The sequence below is a fragment of the Lolium perenne genome, chromosome 2 (genome assembly GCF_019359855.2).
Source record: "Lolium perenne isolate Kyuss_39 chromosome 2, Kyuss_2.0, whole genome shotgun sequence".
NCBI lineage: Eukaryota > Viridiplantae > Streptophyta > Magnoliopsida > Poales > Poaceae > Lolium > Lolium perenne.
Window position 1 is genome coordinate 111,431,967 of NC_067245.2, and position 25,219 is coordinate 111,457,185.

The following is a 25,219-nucleotide window of genomic DNA, read 5'->3' on the forward strand; positions in this document are numbered from 1 at the left end:
TAATGATGCTTCTGATATTTTAAATCCACCTGCCGAAAGTATTCCGTATAAAATACCTATGCAAATTATTGAACGCGTTATGGATAACCGTTATACGGGGGATGGAACCTGTCCACCCTGGAGATCATTTATTGTTCTTGCATGAATTATGCGGTTTATTCAAGTGTGCAGGTATTGCTATGGATGAAGTGAGGAAGAAACTATTCTCTATATCGCTGTCCTGGTAAAGCGGCGCATTGGTATAAATTCTTGGATAATGGGGATTCTCTTGAATGGAATGATATTGTGCCCGGTTTTATTCTAAATTTTATCCTCCTCATGAAGTGCATATTGATAGGAATTATATTTATAACTTTTATCCTCGTGATGGAGAGAGTATTTCTCAAGCGTGGGGAGACTAAAGTCACTAATGCTCAAATGTCCCATTCATGAGCTCCCCGTAATGTTATTGTTAACAATTTTTATGCGAGACTTTCAGGACAACACAAGGACTATCTGGATGCCGGTTCGCAGGGATCTTTCACAAGCAAGGAGATTGAAGCGCGGTGGGCTCTTCTTGATCGGAGTGAGGACAACGCGGCAGGATGGGACAACGACACAGGTAAAGAGTCGGTATAAATTATGATTATGAATGCATTGAAGCCTTTATGGATACCGATAAATTTCGAAATATGAGTGCTACTTATGGTCTTGACTCTCAAGTTGCTGCAAATCTTTATAAATCCTTTGCTTCTCATTTTGAATTGCCTAAGAAGAATTTTGATAAGTATCATGAACCTTTTAAAGAGGCTTGCATGAAGAATGAAATTGTTGTTAATTATTGCAATAAGCATGCTCAAACTCCTAAGAATGCTATTTCTTATAAGCATGTTAATTTTTGTGGAATGCATAGACCCTGTGGAATTAATCAAGTCAAAGATGAATATTGCATCCATCATATTAATGAAAAAACTAGAAAGTGGCTTAGGGCTCTAGATGATCTTGGTAAAAAAGTTTGTGCCCTCTATCCTTTTATTTGTGAAGTTTGCCATGAAGTGGGTCATTTTAATTTTCAATGCTCCTCCAATGATAATTTGAACCCAATGAGTGCTGCAAATTTGTATTGTGATGATGAAATTACTCCTAATCAGCATGATGAACTTACTTTATTTTTAGGGTGTGAAGAACTGTCGAGAAAAATCTCTTTGTTATATATGAGTGATCTTGATATTGATGATGTCCTGCATGGGTGTTTTTCTTATTGCATTGATAATAGCCATACAAATACTTACATACAAAATATTTTAGAAGACGACACTTTGCCAAAATATGATAGGACCGCCATGTGTTTTGAACTAATTAATGAAAAGGAGGAATCCTTCCAAGTTTCTTCTATTGTTTAAAAGTAAATCAGGTTATGCGGACAAGCTACCCTTCAAGCCTCTTCCTCCTAAAGAAGGAAATGAGGAGAAGGAAGAGAAGAAGAAGAAGAAGGGAATGAAGAAGAAGAAGAAGAAGAAGAAGAAGGAGAATAAAAAGAAAGAGGTAACGGCGTATCCTCGCGTGAATGAGATAACGCTAGGTAACCGTAAGTATGTTGCTCCTAATGATTATTGTGATAATGAATCTGAATACGATCTTCCTATGCCCTTTACATACATTAGCAATCATGATTTGAATGAACACACTACTTTTGATATTGCAAATCTCTGGGAAACTAATTCTGAAAATGATGATAATAATTGCCATAGTGTCAGTGCTATCCATGCTTCCTCCCATAATAATATAGAAAGCTGTAAGCTTGGGGAAGAGGTGTTTGAAAATCCTTTTGCTACTGATCATTATGTGTTTGATACATCTCCTTCTAATAACAATGATGGTATGGTCATAGATAAACCGACTGTGAAAGATAACTATTCTATTTCTTATGATGACACTGTGCCTCCGATCTTTGATGATTATTATAAAGAATGCTATGATATAGGTTATAATTATCCTTATGAAACTTGTCATAGTCATGATTGGATTACCAAAAACAATTCTTTTAATATGCAACGTGTTTACCATGTTCAAATTCTTGATAATAATCTTGCTCCAATTACTATTAATGAGAATAACTCTTCTTATGCCAAAATTAATGATACTTCTATGCATATGAACCATGATAAGAATGTTTTAAGTGATGGGTATATTGTGGATTTCATCAATGATGCTACTGAAAGTTATTATGAGAGAGGGAAATATGGTTATATGCATCTTAATAATATTAAGTTTCCCCTCTTTATGTTGAGAATCTTGAAGTTACTCGTGTTTTATCCTCTTATGCTTGTCACTTTGTTCTTCATGAATTCATTTGTGTACAAGATTCCTCTTCATAGGAAGCATGTTAGACTTAAATTTGTTTTGAATTTGCCTCTTGAAGCTCTCTTTTGCTTCAAATACTATTTCCTGAATGGATTATTAAAACTGCTGAGCCCATCTTAATGGCTATAAAGAAAGAACTTCTTGGGAGATAACCCATGTGTTATTTTGCTACAGTACTTTGTTTTATATTTGTGTCTTGGAAGTTGTTTACTACTGTAGCAACCTCTCCTTATCTTAGTTTTGTGTTTTGTTGTGCCAAGTAAAGCCGTTGATAGAAAAGTAAGTACTAGATTTGGATTACTGCACAGTTCCAGATTTCTTTGCTGTCACGAATCTGGGTCCACCTCCCTGTAGGTAGCTCAGAAAATTAAGCCAATTTACATGCATGATCCTCAGATATGTACGCAACTTTCATTCAATTTGAGCATTTTCATTTGAGCAAGTCTGGTGCCATTTTAAAATTCGTCAATACGAACTGTTCTGTTTTGACAGATTCTGCCTTTTATTTCGCATTGCCTCTTTTGCTATGTTGGATGAATTTCTTTGATCCACTAATGTCCAGTAGCATTATGCAATGTCCAGAAGTGTTAAGAATGATTGTGTCACCTCCGAATATGTTAATTTTTATTGTGCACTAACCCTCTAATGAGTTGTTTCGAGTTTGGTGTGGAGGAAGTTTTCAAGGGTCAAGAAAGGAGGATGATATACTATGATCAAGAAGAGTGAAAGCTCTAAGCTTGGGGATGCCCGGTGGTTCATCCCTGCATATTTCAAGAAGACTCAAGCGTCTAAGCTTGGGGATGCCCAAGGCATCCCCTTCTTCATCGACAAATTATCGTGTTCCTTCTCTTGAAACTATATTTTTATTCGGTCACATCTTATGCACTTTACTTGGAGCGTCTGTATGTTTCTTGTTTTTGTTTTTGTTTGAATAAATGCTTGTGTGGGGGAGAGACACGCTCCGCTGGTTCGTATGAACACATGTGTTCTTAGCTCATAATATTCATGGCGAAGGTTGAAACTTCTTCGTTAATTATTATATGGTTGGAATTGGAAAATGCTACATGTAGTAATTGGTATGATGTCTTGAATAACTTGATACTTGGCAATTGTTGTGCTCTTGTTTAAGCTCTTGCATCATATACTTTGCACCCATTAGTGAAGAAATACATAGAGCTTGTTAAAATTTGGTTTGCATGAGTGGTTTCTCTAGAGTCTAGATATTTTCTAGTAAGATGTTTGAACAACAAGGAAGACGATGTATAGTTTTATAATGCTTGTAATATGTCTTCTATGTGAGTTTTGCTGTACTAGTTCATGCTTGTGTTTGCTTCAAACAACCTTGCTAGCCTAAACCTTGTATCGAGAGGGAATACTTCTCATGCATCCAAATCCTTGAGCCAAACAACACTATGCCATTTGTGTCCACCATACCTACCTACTACATGGTATTTTCCGCCATTCCAAAGTAAATTGCTTGAGTGCTATCTTTAAAATTCCATCATTCACCTTTGCAATATATAGCTCATGGGACAAATAGCTTAAAAACTATTGTGGTATTGAATATGTAATTATGCACTTTATCTCTTATTAAGTTGCTTGTTGTGCGATAACCATGTTCACTGGGGACGCCATCAACTATTCATTGTTGAATTTCATGTGAGTTGCTATGCATGTCCGTCTTGTCTCAAGTAAGAGAGATCTACCACCCTATGGTTAAGCATGCATATTGTTAGAGAAGAACATTGGGCCGCTAACTAAAGCCATGATCCATGGTGGAAGTTTCAGTTTTGGACATATATCCTCAATCTCATATGAGAAAATTATTAATTGTTGTTACATGCTTATGCATAAAAGAGGAGTCCATTATCTGTTGTCTATGTTGTCCCGGTATGGATGTCTAAGTTGAGAATAATCAATAGCGAGAAATCCAATGCGAGCTTTCTCCTTAGACCTTTGTACAGTGCGGCATAGAGGTACCCCTTTGTGACACTTGGTTAAAACATGTGCATTGTGATGATCCGGTAGTCCAAGCTAATTAGGACAAGGTGCGGGCACTATTAGTATACTATGCATGAGGCTTGCAACTTGTAAGATATAATTTACATAATACATATGCTTTATTACTACCGTTGACAAAATTGTTTCATGTTTTCAAAATAAAAGCTCTAGCACAAATATAGCAATCGATGCTTTCCTCTTTGAAGGACCATTCTTTTACTTTTATTGTTGAGTCAGTTCACCTATCTTTCTCCACCTCAAGAAGCAAACATTTGTGTGAATCGTGCATTGATTCTTATATACTTGCTTATTGCATTTGTTATATTGCTTTGCATTGACAACTATCCATGAGATATACATGTTACAAGTTGAAAGCAACCGCTGAAACTTAATCTTCCATTGTGTTGCTTCAATGTCTCTCGCTATGAATTTATTGCTTTATGAGTAACTCTTATGCAAGACTTATTGATGCTTGTCTCGAAAGTACTATTCATGAAAAGTCTTTGCTATATGATTCACTTGTTTACTCATTGCATTTACATTGTTTCGAATCGCTGCATTCATCTCATATGCTTTACAATGGTATGATTAAGATTATGTTGGTAGCATGTCACCTCAGAAATTATCTTTTATCGTTTACCTACTCGAGGACGAGTAGGAACTAAGCTTGGGGATGCTGATACGTCTCCAACGTATCTATAATTTCCGATGTTCCATGCTTGTTTTATGACAATACCAACATGTTTTGTTCACACTTTATATCATTTTCATGCATTTTCCTAACTAACCTATTAACAAGATGCCACAAGCCGTTCTGTTTTACGCTATTTTTGGTTCCGAGAAAGGCTGTTCGGGCAATATTCTCGGAATTGGACGAAATCAACGCCAAACCTCCTATTTTTCCCGGAAGCGTCCAGAACACCGAAGAAGAGTCGGAGAGGGGCCAGGGGGTCACCACACCACATGGCGGCGCGGGCCAGGCCTAGGCCGCGCCGGCCTAGGGTGTGGCGCCTCCAGGTGCCCCCCTGCGCCGCCTCTTCGCCTATAAAAGCCCTTTCGACCTAAAAACGCAGTACCAATTGACGAAACTCGTAAAGACTCCGGGCGCCGCCGTCATCACGAAACTCCAATTCGGGGGACAGAACTCTGTTTCGGCACCCTGCCGGGACGGGGAATTGCCCCCGGAGCCATCTCCACCGCCGTCTTCACCGCCATCTTCACCGCCATCGCTGCCTCCATGATGAGGAGGGAGTAATCCACCCCTGAGGCTGAGGGCTCCGCTGTAGCTATGTGGTTCATCTCTCTCCCATATACCTCAATACAATAATCTCATGAGCTGCTTTACATGATTGAGATTCATATGAGTTTTGTATCACAATTTATCTATGTGCTACTCTAGCAAAGTTATTAAAGTAGTTCTATTCCTCCTGCACGTGTGTAAAGGTGACAGTGTGTGCACCGTGTTAGTACTTGGTTTATGCTATGATCATGATCTCTTGTAGATTGCGAAGTTAACTATTGCTATGATAATATTGATGTGATCTATTCCTCCTACATATGCATGAAGGTGACAGTGTGCATGCTATGCTAGTACTTGGTTTAGTCTTTTGATCTATCTTACACTAAAGGTTACTAAAATATGAGCATTATTGTGGAGCTTGTTAACTCCGGCATTGAGGGTTCGTGTAATCCTACGCAATGTGTTCATCATCCAACAAGAGTGTAGAGTATGCATTTATCTATTCTGTTATGTGATCAATGTTGAGAGTGTCCACTAGTGAAAGTGTAATCCCTAGGCCTTGTTCCTAAATACTGCTATCGCTGCTTGTTTCTTTGTTTCTTATGCGTTACTACTGCAATACTACCACCATCAACTACACGCCAGCAAGCTATTTTCTGGCATCGTTGCTACTGCTCATACTTATTCATACCACCTGTATTTCACTATCTCTTCGCCGAACTAGTGCACCTATTAGGTGTGTTGGGGACACAAGAGACTTCTTGCTTTGTGGTTGCAGGGTTGCATGAGAGGGATATCTTTGACCTCTTCCTCCCTGAGTTCGATAAACCTTGGGTGATCCACTTAAGGGAAAACTTGCTGCTGTTCTACAAACCTCTGCTCTTGGAGGCCCAACACTGTCTACAGGAAAAGGAGGGGGAAGTAGACATCAGTTCTATGGTTAACTATGGTTCCAATTGGCTTTGGAATAGATATTAGATGGATCACAACATAGGGGGATTCATCAATAACTAGAACTTGTAGGGTTGAGTTAAGCCTAAGCATCCTAAGCAATTATTCATATAAGGTTACTATCAAGGTTAATTTATCTGGCTGGTGATAGTTAGCTAGGGTTTATAGGTTCTTATAAGCAGGGTTGATGATGATTCTTTATTTTCTTCAAAAGAATAACTTTTGAAGAACATACTTCTTAGGTAATAAGAAGTATTGCAATTAGGGTTGAGGTTGTCTAGGGTTTGCTTATTGGATTCACTAAGTAAGGAATAATTGGTTTCTAAGTAAGATGGTCCATAATTATGAACTACTTGTAGGTTCAGTGGACTATGGCTATTTAATGGTAGACATTGGGTATAGATACTATTGGAGTTCATCACAATGGTGTGATGCTAAGCATGGAAGAGTAAGGATAAGATCCTTGGTAATAAGAATTATGTTTGATTTAAATGAACACATGGGATGCTAATTAGTAGTGATAGGGTTCCCATATCTTATGTGGATTGGAACAAGCATTGAGTTGTTAAATATGAGTCTATGATTACTAATGAAATAACATGATCACAGGTTACTTAGGGTTTTAGGTTTGGAAACAATTTTAGGGTTCATATGAAGTAATGGATTTGGGGTTCCTAGTTGAATTAGGGTTTTGGGGTTTCACACGAAATGATGAGGTTGTAACATCATTTCATAATGAATTAGGGTTTGCTATTTACCCTATGGTTTAATGATTAATAACTTCATGGTAAAGTTGAAGTTATTAGTAACTTGGAAATAAAAATAATATTGAAATAGGCAGTTTATTCTTTTTAAACAATTAATAATTAGGTAATTATTAATTAGGGTATTAAATCCTCCTAATAAGGATTTAATAAGTTAATAGAAAAGGAAAATTAATTTTAATGTTTTCCTTATTTACTTTCTGGTTTTTATTTATTTTATACCTTTTTCCTAATTATTGAATTTTAACTGAATTTAGAATTAAAATTAAAGGCTTTAAATAACAAGTATTAAACAATTAAATTTTTATTAAAAATAAAAATTTCATATTATATTTTTATTAGCTAGAATTTACTTTTATAAGAATTTTGATGTCTTATTTTCATTTTTCTGAGTTAATATGATTTTTCTATAATTATTTGAAGTTGCAGTAATTTCCTGGATTTAAAACTAAATGCTAAATGCTAAAGTTACCCGAGACAGAGTCTACCCACAGCCACTGGCCAGTGGGCCATTGCCACGGTGGCTGCCACATGGTGCCGATGTGGCAACCATGTGCATCACTGGCGGCCAGTGGTGGTCGCCGCCGGCGAGTCTGGGTTCGCGTGGGGCTGTGCTTAGGCTCAATCGAACAAGGGCTTCAAGACGAACAGACTGATGGTGGCGCCGCCCCCCAATGGTCGCCGGAGCGACGGCGGCGGTGATGCCCGACGGCGGCGCTCACAGGCGAACGGTGCTACGACGATGCAACGGGAATTAGGGGGAGCTAAGGTGCTTGGGAGACTCAGTGGCTCACCGCGAGCAGAGTGGAGGCGACGACATGGTCGGAGGAGCTCTGGATCGCCGGAATCGACTGCTCCGGCCGTCGGAGGGAATGAGCTCGACGGCGACGCTCTGGGGCTTCTCAGCTCGATTCCTCCCGTAGGCTGGGTATGTCGAGGGTGGTGGTGACGACGGTGACCACGCCGGGGCTCGGGGAGGTCCCTACCGGCGGCGATGGTCGGAGTCCGGTTCGGTGAGGGTTTCGATTTGGGGAAGAATTGAGACGAGGAAGAAGCAAACCGAGGCTAGGGTTCATCGCAGGCTTTTATACGCCGCCAGGACGCGCCTCGTCACGACGCCGATGAAGGAGAGGGCGCCAGCGCGAGGAGAAGCCGGCCACGACGTCGAGGTGGCCTCCAGGCGTGAAGAAGGGATGAGGACGAGCTCCTCATTATTTTATTTTTAACGAAGGGGTATACGGGCTCCCTCTGGGCTGGTGTTTGGGCCGTGTCAATGGGCTGGTTGGTGGGCTGCGTCGGCTTGGCAAGGTCCAGGTAGCCAGGTAAGGCCTTTCTCCCCTTTTCTTCTTTTCTGTTTTTATTTTCTGTTTTCAAATTATGTTTTAAATCCTGGTTTAAATTCAAATTTGAATCCTTTTCTATGTTGCAGGTATTTCTTAATTGAATAATACAAGGAATAGCCCAAGATTCATCATCCACTTTGATAATGTATTAGAAAGTTTAATGTGGGTACTATAACCTTGGTTTAGTTGTTATTATTGGGATTTGAATTCAAATATCCATATGGACATGAATTTGACTATTATCATGAAGAATGTTAAATTGTTTTACATATGATAGTTTTCTTACTTAGTGATATATAGAATTTTGTTGGTATTACTTGGCAAGAAACATTCTCAAGGTAATACTTATTAATGAATTTTAATAAGGGAGTGTCTTAATGACATGAGTTCATGTGCTAAAATATGTCTAAGGACTTGACCTCTTATTTGGGAATGTTGTCACTTGCACATAATTTTATGTGAGCACTTGCTTGGTAAGGTTTTGTAGTTTTTATTATTACCATTTTTCAAAGGTAGCACTAGGATTATATTTAAATAGCACCTTGAAGTCCTTAGAGTAGGTATTACTCTCCTCATAGTTGGTTCTTGGTTATTAAGTCAAATGGTTGACATGAGTGGTTATTCACCTCACATGGGCTTTTAATTATGGAGCTTAGCATTAGATGTTTCTTATGTTTTATAATTGAAACATTGGATTTAATTATAGGTTGTAGAGATGAGATGACACCATATTGCATGCTAGGGTTGAATCTCCCCTAACCATGATAAGGTGGTTGCTTACTTAACATTTTATGTTTTCCTCTAGCTACTAAGATATTGAGAATTAGTTTTATCTTCTACCAATTGGCTTCTATTATTAACCTCAATTTATTATTAAAGTAACTACATTGGTTATAGTTCTTTTTATAGTTAACTTTGGTTATATGGATGATTGGTTTCTCACCATATTAAGTATGGAGTTTTACTCTAAAGTTTTCTTAGGTTCTTAAATCTATGGAATATAGATATGGTAGGATTCTACTTATGAGCACCAAGTGATTCACAAGTTAAGGTTGGAATATAAGAATATGGTTGCTTACTAGTGATCTCCCAGTAATTTCATGTGGGAATGAGATCTACTTATCCTATTAGGGTTTATTCTCAATACCTCAAGTTCTTAGGGTTTATGATCATCACTTAATTAATAATGATCAAGGTTTGGCTTCCTAAGGATCTCTCATTAAATGGGGTTCTCACTTCCATGATCAAGTATTGTCTTGATCAGCTAAGGTATAGTACTTATACTTTACTTTCTTGGATGGGACTACTATGGTTGCCTCTAAAGTTTATATCCCAGGAGAATGCCTGAGATATTATGTTAGGGTTCTACTCAACAATGATGATATGATCATCTGGTTATAAGAATAGTTTCTCTCTCAAATCCAGGTGTTGCCTCATCTATTTTTTTAGTGTAACTCCATAGCTTGAGTTCTCTCATATAGGAATGGTTTATTCTAGGGTTTATGGTGTACTCTTAATATTTATTTAGGTTGCTGAGCTAAAAATTCAATTGTCTAACTTAGTTGGATTAGTCCAACCCTTATTTCACTATTTCATGGATATAGTCTTATTTCACTTGGTATTTGGTTATCTCACCACTCAAAGATGAAATGGTTTACAACCCAATACTTTAGTTCAAGGATTGTCCTCTATTCATTAATAGGTAAAGCTAGAATTGATATGAATGGGCTCTCTCACTTGGGAAGGACTTGAATAATATCCTAGGGTTTCTCTTTAAGATGATGATTTGAATACTTGGATGCATATCCAAGGTTTAGCTCAAGGTTTGTTGCTTCTCTAATAATTATTGTAGAACTCTCATCTCTCTTGGTTTGATGTATACTAATATGGAATAGAGAAGGATATATATATTTCTAGGGTTGATCTCCTTGTCTTGTTTCCAAGATTGAAATATAATGAATACCATGAGGTTCATGGTAGGTTCAAGGATTAGCTTAAGACATGGAAAAGATAAGTCAAGAATGGTTTCTCCATTTTATTGTTACTTGGTTTGTAATTGAATAGATGTTCTTGTGTTGTGGCAATGATTACCATATTATGATCTGTTATAAGATCAAGTAGTTGATCATTGAGTAAAGTGTTGTTGTGTTGATTGTTAGTTCCATTTGATCTAACCCCTTAGATCAAATCATCTCTTCCCAAAACAAGGTTTTAGTAAAGTCACATTGAGGTTTGTAGCGCTTGACTTGATGAGCTACTACAATTCCACCAAGGTCAAGTGAAACTTCAGTTACTGTGACTGTTTTACTTTAAAACGCGAAAATTCCCCAGATTTTCTATGCATGAATGCAATGCACACATCTGTTTCCTCTATTTTTGTAACCCCATTACCTGGGATATTACAATAGGCTCCCGCCGATCAACCGGAAATTTTAGGTAAGTTTTTTTGTGTGCACAAAGCACTAATCATCCATCACGCAAAGTGGGACAACATCGCCAGCGACGAAGAGGCATGCGTGCGGGGTTTAACCCGTCGCCTAACCTATGGTCCGCGAGCCGGTGCCCCACCTGCGGGCTACCTATGGCCGCACCGCTCTCCTCGTCCCGAAGCCGGAGGTGAAGGAGGAAGAGAATGCGGTGACAACGCTCCTTCGCCAACAGCCGCGCGACAATAGGGTGCGGTGAAAGACGGGCCCGCTGTCTAGGACTAGAACTTCTTCGAGTGCTACGACCGCTCCGGCCGCCACAGACGCAATTAGTTTATTTTATATTTAAGTTTGAATGAATTTGAGTGTTTTCGGTAAAATTGAATTTCTTAAAATTTTGATTGGGTGATGCGACTGAAAACAGCCGTGCTCCAAAAACGGCACCACGCGGCGACGTCCCCTAAACGCTCGATCCAACGCTATTTTCGTACATGTTTTGGGGGAGGCCGCTGGAAATACTAATTAGCATTTTAAAGTGGTGATTTTATGTTATATATACTTTTTTGTAGATTGGACGAACTGGACACTAGATCATGGTTTGGCATGGGCTCGGACTTGGGCACATAGCACTGGGCTAGGGATTAATTAGCGTGATTGGCCTAAAGGAAAGTTAGCACTATGGAGATCGTGTGTGGAGCAATTCCGAAGAATGAAAGCAATCAGCGAGCGGGAAATGCACTATGATTCATAGGAGCATATGCTCCCATTATGTGAATCCACATTTCAAAGTGTCAAAAAATTCTAAACTAAATTTTTACATGTACATCTAGACATTTTATGTTGGTATACAAGTTTTCCAAAAAAAAAAAAACATTTTTCTGTGGCTTCTATAAAAAAGACAAATTTTGATGCTGTAACACGACTACGTACAAGACATTTTTTTGTCTTTTTTGTACACATCACACAAAATGTTGTTTTTCCACGAAAATTTGTGAACGAACATAGGATGTCACGATGTATACTAAAAAATTTATGTCAGATTTTTTTGACATTTTTAAAATTGTTTTTTTAATTTTCTATAATTGGTGCATATGTACGCGTGTGCCAAAACACCACCTCCATCAGCGAGCCAGAGTCTATCATACACTATAAATAATGGTTCGCGCTACTAAAAAAGTTTCCCATTTTAGAAAGAGTTCACTAGAAAGAAGGTTCAAAAATTTCATTTGTTCACAGGGTAAAATGGTTCAAATTTCAAAAAAGTTCATTAGAAAGAAAGGTTCAAAATTTAGAATTATTCACCGATAAAAAGGTTCACAATTTTAGAAGGTACATTGGAAGAAAAGGTTCAAAATTGAACATTTTAACAACCGTGAACAATTATTGAAATCTGAACCTTTTTATTCGGTGAACGATTTTGAAAACTAAAACATTTTGAGATCACGAATAAAGTACCAATAATTGAAATTTTTAGATTTAAATATTTTCAAAATATGAACCTTTAAGAATTGTTCACGGTTAAAACAGGTTCATATTTTCAAATTTTGTTCCCGGCTAAAGAGGTTCTGATTTAAAAAATTATTCACGGGTAAAATGATTCATATTGAAAAAATGTTCACGGCTGAAATGGTTTAGATTTTAAAACTATTCGCTTGGTAAAATGGTTTAAATTTTTATAAATTGTTCACTTCTAAAATGGCTCAGATTTTAAAATTAGTTTAAGGGTAAAATGGTTCAGATTTTTTTAAAAATAATAATTTAAAAAGTATTCATTTTTAGTAAGTTCATAATTTTAAGAAAATTCAGATTCTAATAACTATTTTGCGAACAAAATGAAAAGAAAAAACAGAAAGAAAGAAATAAGAAATAAAACAAAAGAAATAGAAAGAAACAAAACGGGTAAAAGAGTATAGTCTAAAAGAGAAGAAGGAAAAGGCGAAGGAAAACTCTTTGTATCAGCCGGTCATCTTCCTCGCGTCTCACGGCTCGTGCTGCTCAATCATGTGTACCCCTCCCATTACCGGCCACCGCTGCTCCTATCAGGCGCGCGTCGCGCTTCACGCCGCCACGTGCTCCCGCCGACGGTCCCGCCACCACATCCCCGATGAACTAGTAGATCTCGCCACAATTGTGAACCGTTTTTGTTCCACAATCGAACAAGTGGAATTCGTTCAATTAACTAGATCGGACAGTTCGGAAGGCGGCTGATAGAAGACTTTTTACAGCTGGCTCATGCCTAGTGTCAAAACGAAATAGCAAAAAACTGAAACAGAAAAAGCAAAAGGAAGGGAAAAAAAAATAGTTACTCGGCCGCGGCCCATGGCCGGGATCACGCGGGCGAGCGCAAATACTGCTCACATTACTTGAATAAAGATGGATCTTACGCTCAAAAACAATATAAAAAATTAAGCGATATATAGCGCTGGCGCCCAATTAAGGTAGATATCTTAACACCATTCCAAAGAATTCAAGACGCTCACGCCTAATTCTGCAATCATCGCTGCAGAAGATGTCGTAGTCCGCCCAGCCGCCTTGTGGCAGGCCGCAGCGGGCGCTCGTGCACCGGTCTCCGTCATCCTCTAGCAGCACCGACGCGAGGCCCGACCTCCTGCTGTCCGTCATCCCCTTCTTCCATGCCACCTCTCGGACAGCGTTCGCGGCGAGCTGTCGATACTTCCTGTACTCCAGATTCGTCTTCTCCGCGGTGACCTTGGTGCACCCCGCGTCGCCCTCGAGCAGGCCGATGTACCGCTTCGCGAGGTCTCGCTGTCGCTGGTCCTTGAGCGTGTAGAGGAGCAGGCCGAGCACGTAGGCCGCCGTCTTGTGGCCGCCGGCCGCCGCCTGGTTGAGGCACACGCGGCCCTGCTGCGTGTCGTGTCGGGCGAAGACGAGCGTGAGGCCGACGATGAAGCAGGCCTCCGGGTTGCCGACGTCGGCCAGGTGCTTCAGCATGGCGTGGTAGGCCATGTTGTCCCGCCACTTCATCATCTTCTCCTTCTCCAGCGCCAAGCGTCTGCCGACGTGGCGTTCCTTGGATGCGCCGTACATGTCCTTGCAGCTGCGCGCGCGCAACATACAGTCAGGAGAGAATTCTCATTAGCGATTTATACCTTTTCCAATGGAAATTATCGGAATATGGAGATCGTTGTTCTAAACTACTTCGATGCACGCACATGCTATTCGAATATATGTATGAGAACTTACGTGGATCGTAGGTTGCAGAGGTCAGCCATGGGCTGCGAGGAACTCGCCGCGACGATCCCGACAATGTCGACGACGAGCTCACGAGGGAGCGCGACGGCGAGCGCCGACCTGCTCTTCTTCTCCGCCACCGCGCTCTTGGTCATCACCATGGTTGCTATCTGACACCCTTGCGTGATGCGTAAAACTGACTACCGATCAAGGTAGGCTTGATAACCATTTATAGCAATTAAGAGCTCTATGTTCGATTACGAAACCTCTGCTACTCCGACTGGGAGTATTATAGCAATTAAGAGCTCTATGTTCGATTACGAAACCTCTGCTACTCCGACTGGGAGTATACTACGGAGTACCTCTACTACTCCGTGTAGAAGAAAGAAAGCTGGGGCCTGGGGGTGTTGTATGTTGAGTACATTACACAACGGTGCAAATTAAGTTTGACACGTACAGTACTCAAGGAAAAAAAATAGCGCGCTATAACAAAATAGCGTGAGTCTAAAAATACGCTATTAGCATATTATAGCGTGCTATTAACGCGAATAGCGCGCTATAGCGTCGAAATAGCGTAGCGTCGGCTCTCCAGATATGCTATAGCGTGCTATTAGCGTTGGAATAGCGCGCTATTTAGTCAGTACAGACACGCTCGTTTGTGGTGTGAGTCGGACAGCTTCGCATGCTCGATCTTTTAAACAGAAGGCTCAAAGAGCCCGACTTTGAATTAACAAAACCCTCAACCGGCCAGGAATACAACACACCTCGAGCACACACACACGCACACCGCTGGGGTTACCAGCTTACAATACCAGCACAGGGCGGAGCAAAAAGACTCCTACACAAGAAGAGAACAACTACACTAAACAGAGAGCTTGAAGCCTTGGGGTCGTCGTCTCGAACAAACGAAGAACAGAGGAAGCCGCCGGCGAACACCACCGGAATCCCCACCAACTGACTACCGAAGTGCAGACGCCAGGCACAAGAGACCACAGAATGGGAAGCAAGAGAACGCCAAAGTCTCAGAAGCAACGCCTCCAGGAAGGGGAGTGACACCATGGTGACACCATTGCTCGATCCATTAAGGGTCAAGGTTTTCACCTAGAGACATACAGCCGTGATGGGGCCAGAGCCGAGGCTCAACGAAGACACCTCCAAGGAGGAAAATGGCGCCCACGGGCGTCACCGTCATCGGCTCCGGGTAAACCGGCCATGGCTTTCGCCCGAGCCGTCGACTACAAACCCACATCAGCCACTCCACGAGCGGGGACACCAATGCCCACCCACCGTAGTACCACTTCACCGGAGATGCACCGGAAGCCCGAAAGTTGGGATCTTTTCCTCGCAGGACCAAAGAGAGCCGTATGCGGGCCGAGTGGAGGTTAGGACAGCGCATTCACTCGGCGACGCCGGTGAGAGCAGCCATGGAAGAGAAGAGGAGGACCGAGGGAGCCCCTGCTCCGGTCCTGGCAGTAGCGAGTCACCCTAGACTGCGCTGGCACAACCCTTCTTCCCAAACCCTCCCAAGCCAGCGCACAAGGAAGCGGCCGCACCGCCGGACCTCACAAGAACCCACCACAACAGCACCGTTGGTCCAAGCCGGCCGAACCTACCTCCCATCGGCCCCAGATCTGACCATCTGCGCACGCCGAGGTGGCCTCTCCAGCAGCAGGCTGAGCCACACTGGCCGGATCCCGGATGGAGCCGCCAGATCCGCCGTCGTCCTCGCTCCCCTGCCGGCGCCCATGGCCAGGCCGGCCAGCAGCCACCCCCCTGGGCAGGACAAACACACACACCACACGCAGGGACCCTTACCGCCGGAGCGGCCCGTAGAAGCCGACAAGACGCAGCCAACGCCCGTGAGGAGGTGACCGCGCCGCCGAGCTCCGCCGCCTCGACCTCGAGGAGGTGCCTCGTCACGGCGCGCCGGGCCGCCGCACAAGGAGCCGTCGCTTCCTCGTAGAGGATCTCCACTGCCCACGGGAGAGGTCCCGCGCCACCTCCACACGAACAAGATCTAGGGGCCCGCCGCCGCCGGCACCGCCAGGGCTTTGCCCGGCGGCGGCAGCGGGGGGAGCGGGGAGGAGGGAGCTGGGGCTAGGGTTTGGGGAATCGCCCGCCCGTCGCCCGCGGGGAGCGACAGGTCGGGCCGAACCGTTTCCGCATGCTCGATCTCACAGGAGGGATCGCGTATTTCGTTCGAGAGTTCGTACCTTTGAGCCGAGCATGATATTTTTCTCTCTTTCTATTTTAGAAAAGGCCACCACGAAAACTTTATTAATTAATTCAGTTCAAAAAAACTTTATTAATTAATTAGGAAACAAGCTTATGTCGTTTGTTAAAAAGCTCAAAAAAGGAAAAAAAATCAGACGGATCCCCAAACCAAGTTACAGCCTAAGATCCCTACGCATTACAAGCCAGAGTATGAGCTACTACATTAGTTTTCCTAGGACAATGAGAAATGTTAATATGAGTAAAATTACGAGCTAAGAAAGAACAATGTTCATGGAGAGTGGATAAATGGAGGCCGACTACATGTAGCTCTTTATTTTCAAAAAATTGGAAATCATATTTTTAAGTGTCAGAAAATTAAAAAAAAAATCATAGATGTAGTCAATGATGAAATATACAAACATGCAAAATCTCAATATGAAAATTTTAGTACTTTAGGTTACACAAAAATGACAAATGTATGCATCTGAGAGTAGTGAATAGTGCATATTTCAAAACTATAAAACCTGTCAGACTTTGTCATTTTTGTATAGTCTACAATACAAAGAATTTCACATTGAGATTTTGCACGTTTGTAGATTTCATCATTGTCTACATTCAGAATTTTGTTCAGATTTTTTTAAAACTTAAAATTATGATTTCTCAATTTTTGAAAATAAAGAACTATATGTAGTTCGGTCTCCGTTTGCTGTTTTCGCAATGTTCATAGATTGATGTTGTACCACCAATTGAATTTCCTCCATTTTGCATTGTATCAACAACATCCGTGCAGTCACTCTTAATCTCAATGCGGTTGAAGCCTAACTGACCCATAAGGGTGAGTCCATCACATAGTGAGATTTGTAGCTGCATCAACAACATGTGGGATGCCACTGCATCTACCTGCCAAGAACATCCCTTGGTCATCTCTAATAACAACAGCTCCTGTAGGCCCCGAGAACCTCTCCGCCGAGAATGCAACATCAATGTTCAGTCTGACATAAAATCCTCCGCTGGTTTAATCCAAGTGTGGCGTCTTATGCCGGGTTCCTCTTACTCGCACTGTGGAAATTCACAGATAGTGTCACACTATTGCTTGACTGGTCCTTGTCGGCTTTTGGACGTTTTCATCTCTTGGGATCTTCCATCTCTCCCGCCACATTTACCAGCAGGCGGAAAAGATCAATTCCTCCGGTACCAGATCATGAACATCTCTTGACATCCCACTCACATTAGTATGCTAATCGAACAAAAAAAAACATTTAGTATAGTTCCAAGATACAAAAATTGTCCATCAGGATTCTATTCACATCCACCGTGTAGAAATATAAGGATCGCAACATTGGTTCATCCCAACATCTATTAATCGGATCAATAAGTTTTGAAACTTGGTATATACTATATTACTTATAGGGGTAATAATCTTCCTTGATGGGTTACTCGGCACCCACGAAGCACTCCATATGTTTATGTCTTCACCATTACCAACACGCCACACATATCATTTCTTAAAAGTCTAAATACGTGCACATATACTTTGCCATGTATAAGATGACCCTTCCTTTAATTATGTATTCAAAAAATCTCCTGAAGAGTAATACTTTGCCCTAAGCACTTGGGTGTTGAAAATATAAGCAACTTTTCGCATAAATTAACCAAGAAAAATTGTAGATAAAACATAGCTAGAAATAAAAGAAACAAACCAGACATGCCATCTAACACGTTGTGTGATACTATGAATTCTAGAGAATATAGTAGAACTAGAAAAAGAATCATGATCTCGACTAGGAGAATGAGAATAACATACTGAAAGCGGAAGAAGACCCGTTCGCGTTGCCTGTGTTGTCGCCCATGTTGTCGTAGAGGCTGCTGTTATCGGGGAAGAGATCGTTGTTGGGGAAGAACTCTTCCACGTCCATGATGAACTCAGTAATCACGTAGAAGCGCTCCCCAAAAATCTCATCGCCGAGGATCACAAGAGGCGGGGTTTCGGAGGCCTACTGTCCTGACTACCGGTGCACACAGCAAGACGGGATGAGGAAGACCTTGATTGTTGCAAAGCTCTAGAACCATGAGGCTGTGGCATTTGTGTTTTCGTGTGTATCTCTGGAGAGGAGCGACCTCCCTTTTATAGGCACACAGTTGGAGGGTTGGGAGATGAAACGAAGGGATAGAAGGTGAACTGAACATGCAACAATATTCATTGTTCACTACAACACAATGTTTCAACTTATGTGCAACCATTCATGAGTGGCAAAAAGAGAAGAAGTCTCCGCGCGAGGCATTCATGCAAACCGTCGTGACGGTGCGAAGCATGCATCGACGGAGGAGGAGGAGTGCAAATGTAGGAGCCCTCTTCTCATGCTCATACCACAAGTGGAGCAGTCTGGGAAGATAAGTGGTTAGGTAATGCCACCCTTCGTGAACAATATCCTGCATTATACAACATTGTACCACACAAATCCGATAATCTTGCAATGTTGATGCAAAATTCACCATCGGATATGATGTTCAGACATGATCTTGTCGGTCCGAGGCTAGCATCTTGGAATGCTTTGCTTTAGCATCTGAAGATGGTGCAGTTATCGCAAGGATCTGATGAGGTTCGGTGGAATCAAAGAGAGTGTTATATTCTCTGTTGATTCTATGTATAATGCTTTGATCCAATCTGAATGCCAGTTGTTAATAATAAACAAATTTGGTCTATGAAGATTCCATCAAAGACGATGGTCTTTGCATGCATGGTATATCCGTAGGGGGGAATCCTAACTAAGGATAACATTGTAAAGAGGAATTGGCAAGGTAGTAAAAAATGTGTGTTTTGTCACCATGGTGAGACTATCAACCACCTTTTCTTCCGATGCTAATTCGCGAGATCTATATGGCCAGCAACTCAAATAGGTTGTACCTTGTACCCTCCACGGAGCGTTGCAAATATTTTTAGCAACTGGCTTAATGAGGTGGATCATAGGTTCAAAATTTTTATTAGGGTGGGGCAATTGTCATTAGTTGGTCGCTATGGCTATGTAGAAATGACAAGTTTTTCAATGAAAACAATTCTTACGTGTTGCAGGTTATTTAGCGGTGCACTGCATTGCTCCATTCGTGGTCGTTGCTTCACTGAGCGAAGAATCACGACCTATTTATGAAGGTATCTACACGATTGGAGGATGAAGCGGAGAATTTTTCTCAATATGGATGGCGGCGTAATCTACGGATTGAGCTACCATTGTCTTAGGCACGCAACTTTTTATTATTCAGTATTTTTTCAACTATACTATCTTTGTGGGAGTGTGTGTATCTTACATAGAGGTCGGGTGTAATGCTTAACTTTTAACTAACAAAGCACCCTTTATCAAGAAAAGGTGGATCAGCCTCAAAGGAGGCTTTACTCTCTCTAAATAAGCAATGCAAGATTAATTTTTTTTTGTTTCACCCCATGCCATAGATGAAACTAGATGACACTCCGCGCGTTGCTGCGGGCGTTTATAGTAAGAAATATTTGGGATATATGTATATAGCACAAACATATATCGATAGGTAAAACCATCTGCAAAATATGGTAAAACGAATATAATTGAGTTTACAGTGAAAGTCATTGAAGATGATGGGGCATCACACAATATAACCGGGAATGAGAAAAGCACCGCACTTCAAGTTAAAGTATTGGAGTCTGCTACAGGTTCAAAACTTTACTGATATTGGTGAGTTTCGTGCATAAATTCCCTAACAAAACTTCATATATATTGTAAGAAAACACTTCTAATGTGGATATACATTATAGGTTAGCTAGCATGGAAACAAATACAGAGAATTAACACCAAAACCAACAACATATAGGAGTAACCCAAATGATGGCAAGGAACTATTATAAACCGATGAAGAGAGAAATATCTGGCACTTAGCACGGTGATGAACTTCGGTTCATAGATTGAACATGTTAATCCATTAGCATATTATACATTTTGTCTATTCTATTCCAATCAATACTTTTAATTTTTTTTGGGAGGTCCAGATAACCAGTTCTAAAAACCATGGCTTTGTAAGCTGTGTAGATCATCCATATATGACAGTAGAGAGATAAGTAAATATAATCTTATCAGTTCTGCATGTTAGATGTATAACATGTAGGGGTGTATACGTAAGACTAGGATTGATTATCTTGTACCACAAGTCTACCCCTCCCCTTGTACCTCTATATATACACCCGAAGGGTCATGGCTTTACATGTACGGGCTCATTTGCTATTGCATTAACTTCAGAGACAAGATCACAGACGTGGGCTCTACATCGACCTGCCCACGCGCCGCTGATCTCTCGATGCCGCTAGATCGACTACAACCTGCGCACGACTACGCCTATCGAACTACAACAACCCAAACATCTACGACAAGCCGCACGACTATACCAAGATCTACGTCGAGTTCTACTTCGCCAACTACATCGCCAAGGTCTACATCAATATGGTCTCCTTCGACATCCTCGTCAACACTGCCGTCGCCGCCAACGACACAAAAACCCGCCGCCGCCGCAGAACCGCTGCCGCCGCTCTACGACAAAAACCCGCCGCCGCGGCAGATTCTTGCCGCCGCCGCGCAAAACCTAAAACCCCAAGACCAAAAACGCGCAATTTTTTGCGCCTTCGGCGAATACGGCTACATCACATATGACGACTACGACATCAACCATACCTCGACCACGGCTACATCACGCTCGGCTACCTCGACATCGACATCAACGAAACATCTACGGCAACTCAAGAACTCTAGTCAACAACGTCTGCGTCATCACTTGCGTCCACGACACTCCCGCTGTGACCGCAGGAGGGAAGAGGAGGTACCAGAAGGGGACGCCGGTGATGACAAGAAGGAGAAGATGATGGAAGCGAGAGACTTCAAATCCAGTCGCAAGCGTCCGCTTCACTCCCGCTACAACTGTGGGGGGGTGTTAGATGTATAACATGTAGGGGTGTATACGTAAGATTAGGATTGATCATCTTGTACTATAAGTCTACCCCCTCCCCTTGTACATCTATATATACCCCCAAAGGGTCATGACAATACAACACACAATATTCTAGGGTTCTATATTTCCAATACTGCAAAGACAAACATTGTTAGACTAAAGGTGTAGAACTGAAGCAATTCTACTACAATACAAAAAGAGCCATTTGTAATGATAATTAAAGGATGATATGTTGCTTACATATAGAAATTGGAAATTCTGAATTTGATACCACAACCAGCAAAGTTGTCATCGCAGGTAACAAATATCAACCACATAAAACTGCACGATGATTTCCATTAGATACTTGAAGACAAATGTCAACACAAAAGGGAGTGATCAACCCTCTAGCTTATCATTCAGAGTTTGGACAACATAGAGAACAATCATTCATCGGTATCTTGTTTCGTAATAGTACTCTTAGTTCCATATTAATGCGAATAGAATTGAAAATACATATTCACCATTCTTTCACTTTTCATGGGCATACGGTAATCGAGATAAAAATCTGGGTAACTGTAGTATCAAGATTAACCTGCAAACATCAAGATATTTCGATTATCCAGAGATACAAACATCGAAAATCAGTATTAGAAATCAAAAAAGATGCGCTGAACACGCCAAAGAGGGTTATGGAAGCATACCATCAAAGGATATTTTGTAGTCTTGCAAGATATGTATCAGTAATCATTCGTGTAAAATCATGCTGCAAAAAAATGGAGGAACGGTGGTTACCTGCAGTAGTATATATATCATCTTCTACAAAGGCTTCAGTAACATGACTGAGAATTTGAGGGTTTTCGCGAATGCAATCAGTGGTCACCTTGAGTCTATGATAAGAGATCTGAATATTCAGTACTCCAGTTTCTCTTGTCTCTCAATATTCAGTACTCCAGTTTCTCTTGTCTCTTTGGTGGATGGTGTTGACTGTGCAGGGAAGAGAGGGCCGCTGAACCATGCAGTGGAGGAGAAGAAGAGGCCGGTCAATTTATCCGTCCATTGGGTGTGCGAAGCGGCACGTGTTCTCATGCATCCTTCCATTGGCGGCCGCAAAAGAAATAGGAAGAAAGGGCAACAGGAAAGGAGCAGAAGAGGCACGTGAACGGACATATGCAGAGGTTGGTGGAGAAGAAATAAACAACCGTGGATAGGTTCAAAAACGCTCGAGTAAATAGGTTGCACCTGCACTGTTTGCATGGTCTGATGGTTAGCATGAAGAAACTCCAGGAAAGAATGGAAACGGATGGCTACAACGGAAACTGAAAGCATAAAGAAATGTAGATTACTGATGTGGGATATTAGGTGATTAACTGAATGCCACTTAGAACTTAAATGATTCTTTTAGCGCTGAATTGGACATGTTTCTGACTTTCTGTACAAAAAAAAATCTGAAAATTTAGTAAGGTGGCAAATTGCTGATGTGGCATGCTTGCATGTTGAGAGAAATCATGTAGTGGGGGTTCATATTTAGAGATAGAAGATGGATCAATTGGAAAATTGATATTTTCAGAAACTGTGGACTAAATATATGGGCTGGGCCTATGTTCGGCAGAAATTTCAACATGGGGTACGTAGTGACTCTGGTTTTACAGACTAGGCGCCAACATTGCTTGGCTAACATTGCCAGGTTAAAATAGTCCAAATCTTTAAAACCCATGCCTTCTTTCTTTTTGGCAGACATATTTTCCACAAAGCGAACTAGTGGATATGTTTTTGGACATTATCATCTTCCCACCAGTAACGACTTATAGCACATGTGATCCATTCTATTACTTATCGGGGAGCTTGAACACTAAGAGCGTCTCCACTCGTTTGGCCTGCCCACGACGAAATCCGGACGAAACAACCGTCGGATTGGACGAAATAAAATCGTGGGGAGTACCGTATTTCCAGTCGTCCACCCGGAGTTCGGCGGACATAGTTTAAATTGAAACAAACCGGTCGTCCCGTGCTACAAATACGGCCAGTTGATCGGCAAAAGGACCAGCAAAAGGATCAGCCACAGATCGGCGATAGGAGGGAAATTACACGGAAACAGGCTCATCGGCAGTCCCGGCTGGCACGGCGGTGTCCGACGGACCAGTTTCCTCACACGCCGTGGTCGAAGCGGCGGCAGTCGACGACGAAGCAGCGGCAGTCGACGGCGTTGACGGTGAGGAAGATGAGGTAGGAGCCGGCGGAGACGACGAAGAACTGGCCGGAGTGGGTCGGAGGATGTCGCTGCGGTGGCCCTGGTACCAATTCCTCATCTCCTCGTCCATCAGATCCGTGTTCCCACCCATCAGAAACGCCAAGTCAGTGTTCCTTTTCTTCGCCGCCGCCGTCGTCTTCAGCAGGGCGATCCGGACGCCTTGGTTGGCGAGCATCTCCCGCCACCTGCCGTCGAACTTGTCGTTCCTCCCGTCGGCGTGCGTCCTCAAGTCGGCCCAGCACTTGTCGATCGACGCCTGCATCCTGTCGGCGGGATTGCCCGTCTTTTTGAGCTCTTTGAGTTTTTCTGGCCGAGTTCCGGGCGCCCATCCGTCGAGCCAGCCACCGGAGCATCGGGGTTGTACTGCTCGGTCTTGCTCTTCGAGAGGTTCTTGCGGGTTTCCGCCCACTTCTCGCACTTCTCGATGCGGGCGTAGACGTTTAGGAACTTGAACTGCATGCCAGTGTCGTCCATGTACATGTCCAAAGCACGACGCAGCTGGGAAAAAATAGTACGGCGATACGGGTCAGATCACGACGATCTACACGGTGCACAGCTAACCTCGGTGATGCAGGGTCGACGGAGCATACCTTTTGCTCCAAGTCGTGGCCGCTCATCGGCAGTTCTTCGATCTCCTCCTGTATGCCGTGCCATTTGCTGCACGCCGTCTGTATGATCCCCCAATGGGTGGCCATTGTCTTGTCTCCACGGTTCATGTTCGTCTTGCTGAAGTAGGGATCGATGAGTTTGCGTTCGTCGAACGCCTGCTTCACTCGACGCCAATATGTGTCCAACGACTGATTGGCCCCGGTTATGCCGTTCATGGACACGGTCATCCAAGCTTCGGCGAGGCACTCCTCTTCCTTCGGCGTCCATTTGATATGCGGTTCGGCAGGCGGCGAGTCCTTCTTCCTCTTCTTCTTTCCCTTCGACAGGTTGGCGGCGGCTTTAGTTGGTGATACGTCTCCGACGTATCGATAATTTCTTGTGTTCCATGCCACATTATTGATGATATCTACATGTTTTATGCACACTTTATGTCATATTCGTGCATTTTCTGGAACTAACCTATTAACAAGATGCCGAAGTGCCGATTCTTTGTTTCTGCTGTTTTTGGTTTCAGAAATCCTAGTAACGAAATATTCTCGGAATTGGACGAAATCAACGCCCAGGGTCCTATTTTGCCACGAAGCTTCCAGAAGACCGAAGAGGAGACGAAGTGGGGCCACGAGGCGGCCAAACCCTAGGGCGGCGCGGCCTGGCCCTTGGCCGCGCCGACCTATGGTGTGGGCCCCTCGTGCCGCCTCCTGACCTGCCCTTCCGCCTACTTAAAGCCTCCGTCGCGAAACCCCCAGCACCGAGAGCCACGATACGGAAAACCTTCCAGAGACGCCGCCGCCGCCAATCCCATCTCGGGGGATTCAGGAGATCGCCTCCGGCACCCTGCCGGAGAGTGGATTCATCTCCCGGAGGACTCTACGCCGCCATGGTCGCCTCCGGAGTGATGAGTGAGTAGTCTACCCCTGGACTATGGGTCCATAGCAGTAGCTAGA

At 42.6% G+C, this 25,219-nt stretch overlaps 1 protein-coding gene across 1 annotated transcript; it reads right to left on the reverse strand.

Moving 5' to 3' along the window:
- Nucleotides 1-13,501: 13,501 nt before the first annotated feature.
- LOC127330222 (putative F-box protein At1g67623) lies at nucleotides 13,502-14,421 on the reverse strand. Its single transcript, XM_051356504.2, has 2 exons — nucleotides 14,273-14,421; nucleotides 13,502-14,126 (listed from the first exon to the last, which is right to left on the reverse strand). The coding sequence occupies exons 1-2, from the start codon at nucleotides 14,419-14,421 to the stop codon at nucleotides 13,502-13,504; spliced, it is 774 nt and encodes a 257-aa protein (XP_051212464.1).
- Between the last annotated feature and the right edge of the window lie 10,798 nt (nucleotides 14,422-25,219).

What these genes read in the sequence shown, in the direction of transcription:
- LOC127330222 (XM_051356504.2), bottom strand. Translation starts at nt 14,421, where the DNA reads ATGGTGATGACCAAGAGCGCGGTGGCGGAGAAGAAGAGCAGGTCGGCG. An exon ending in CTCTGCAACCTACGATCCAC is followed by an intron (nt 14,127 to 14,272) that starts GTAAGTTCTCAT and finishes GCGCGCGCGCAG; the next exon opens with CTGCAAGGACATGTACGGCG.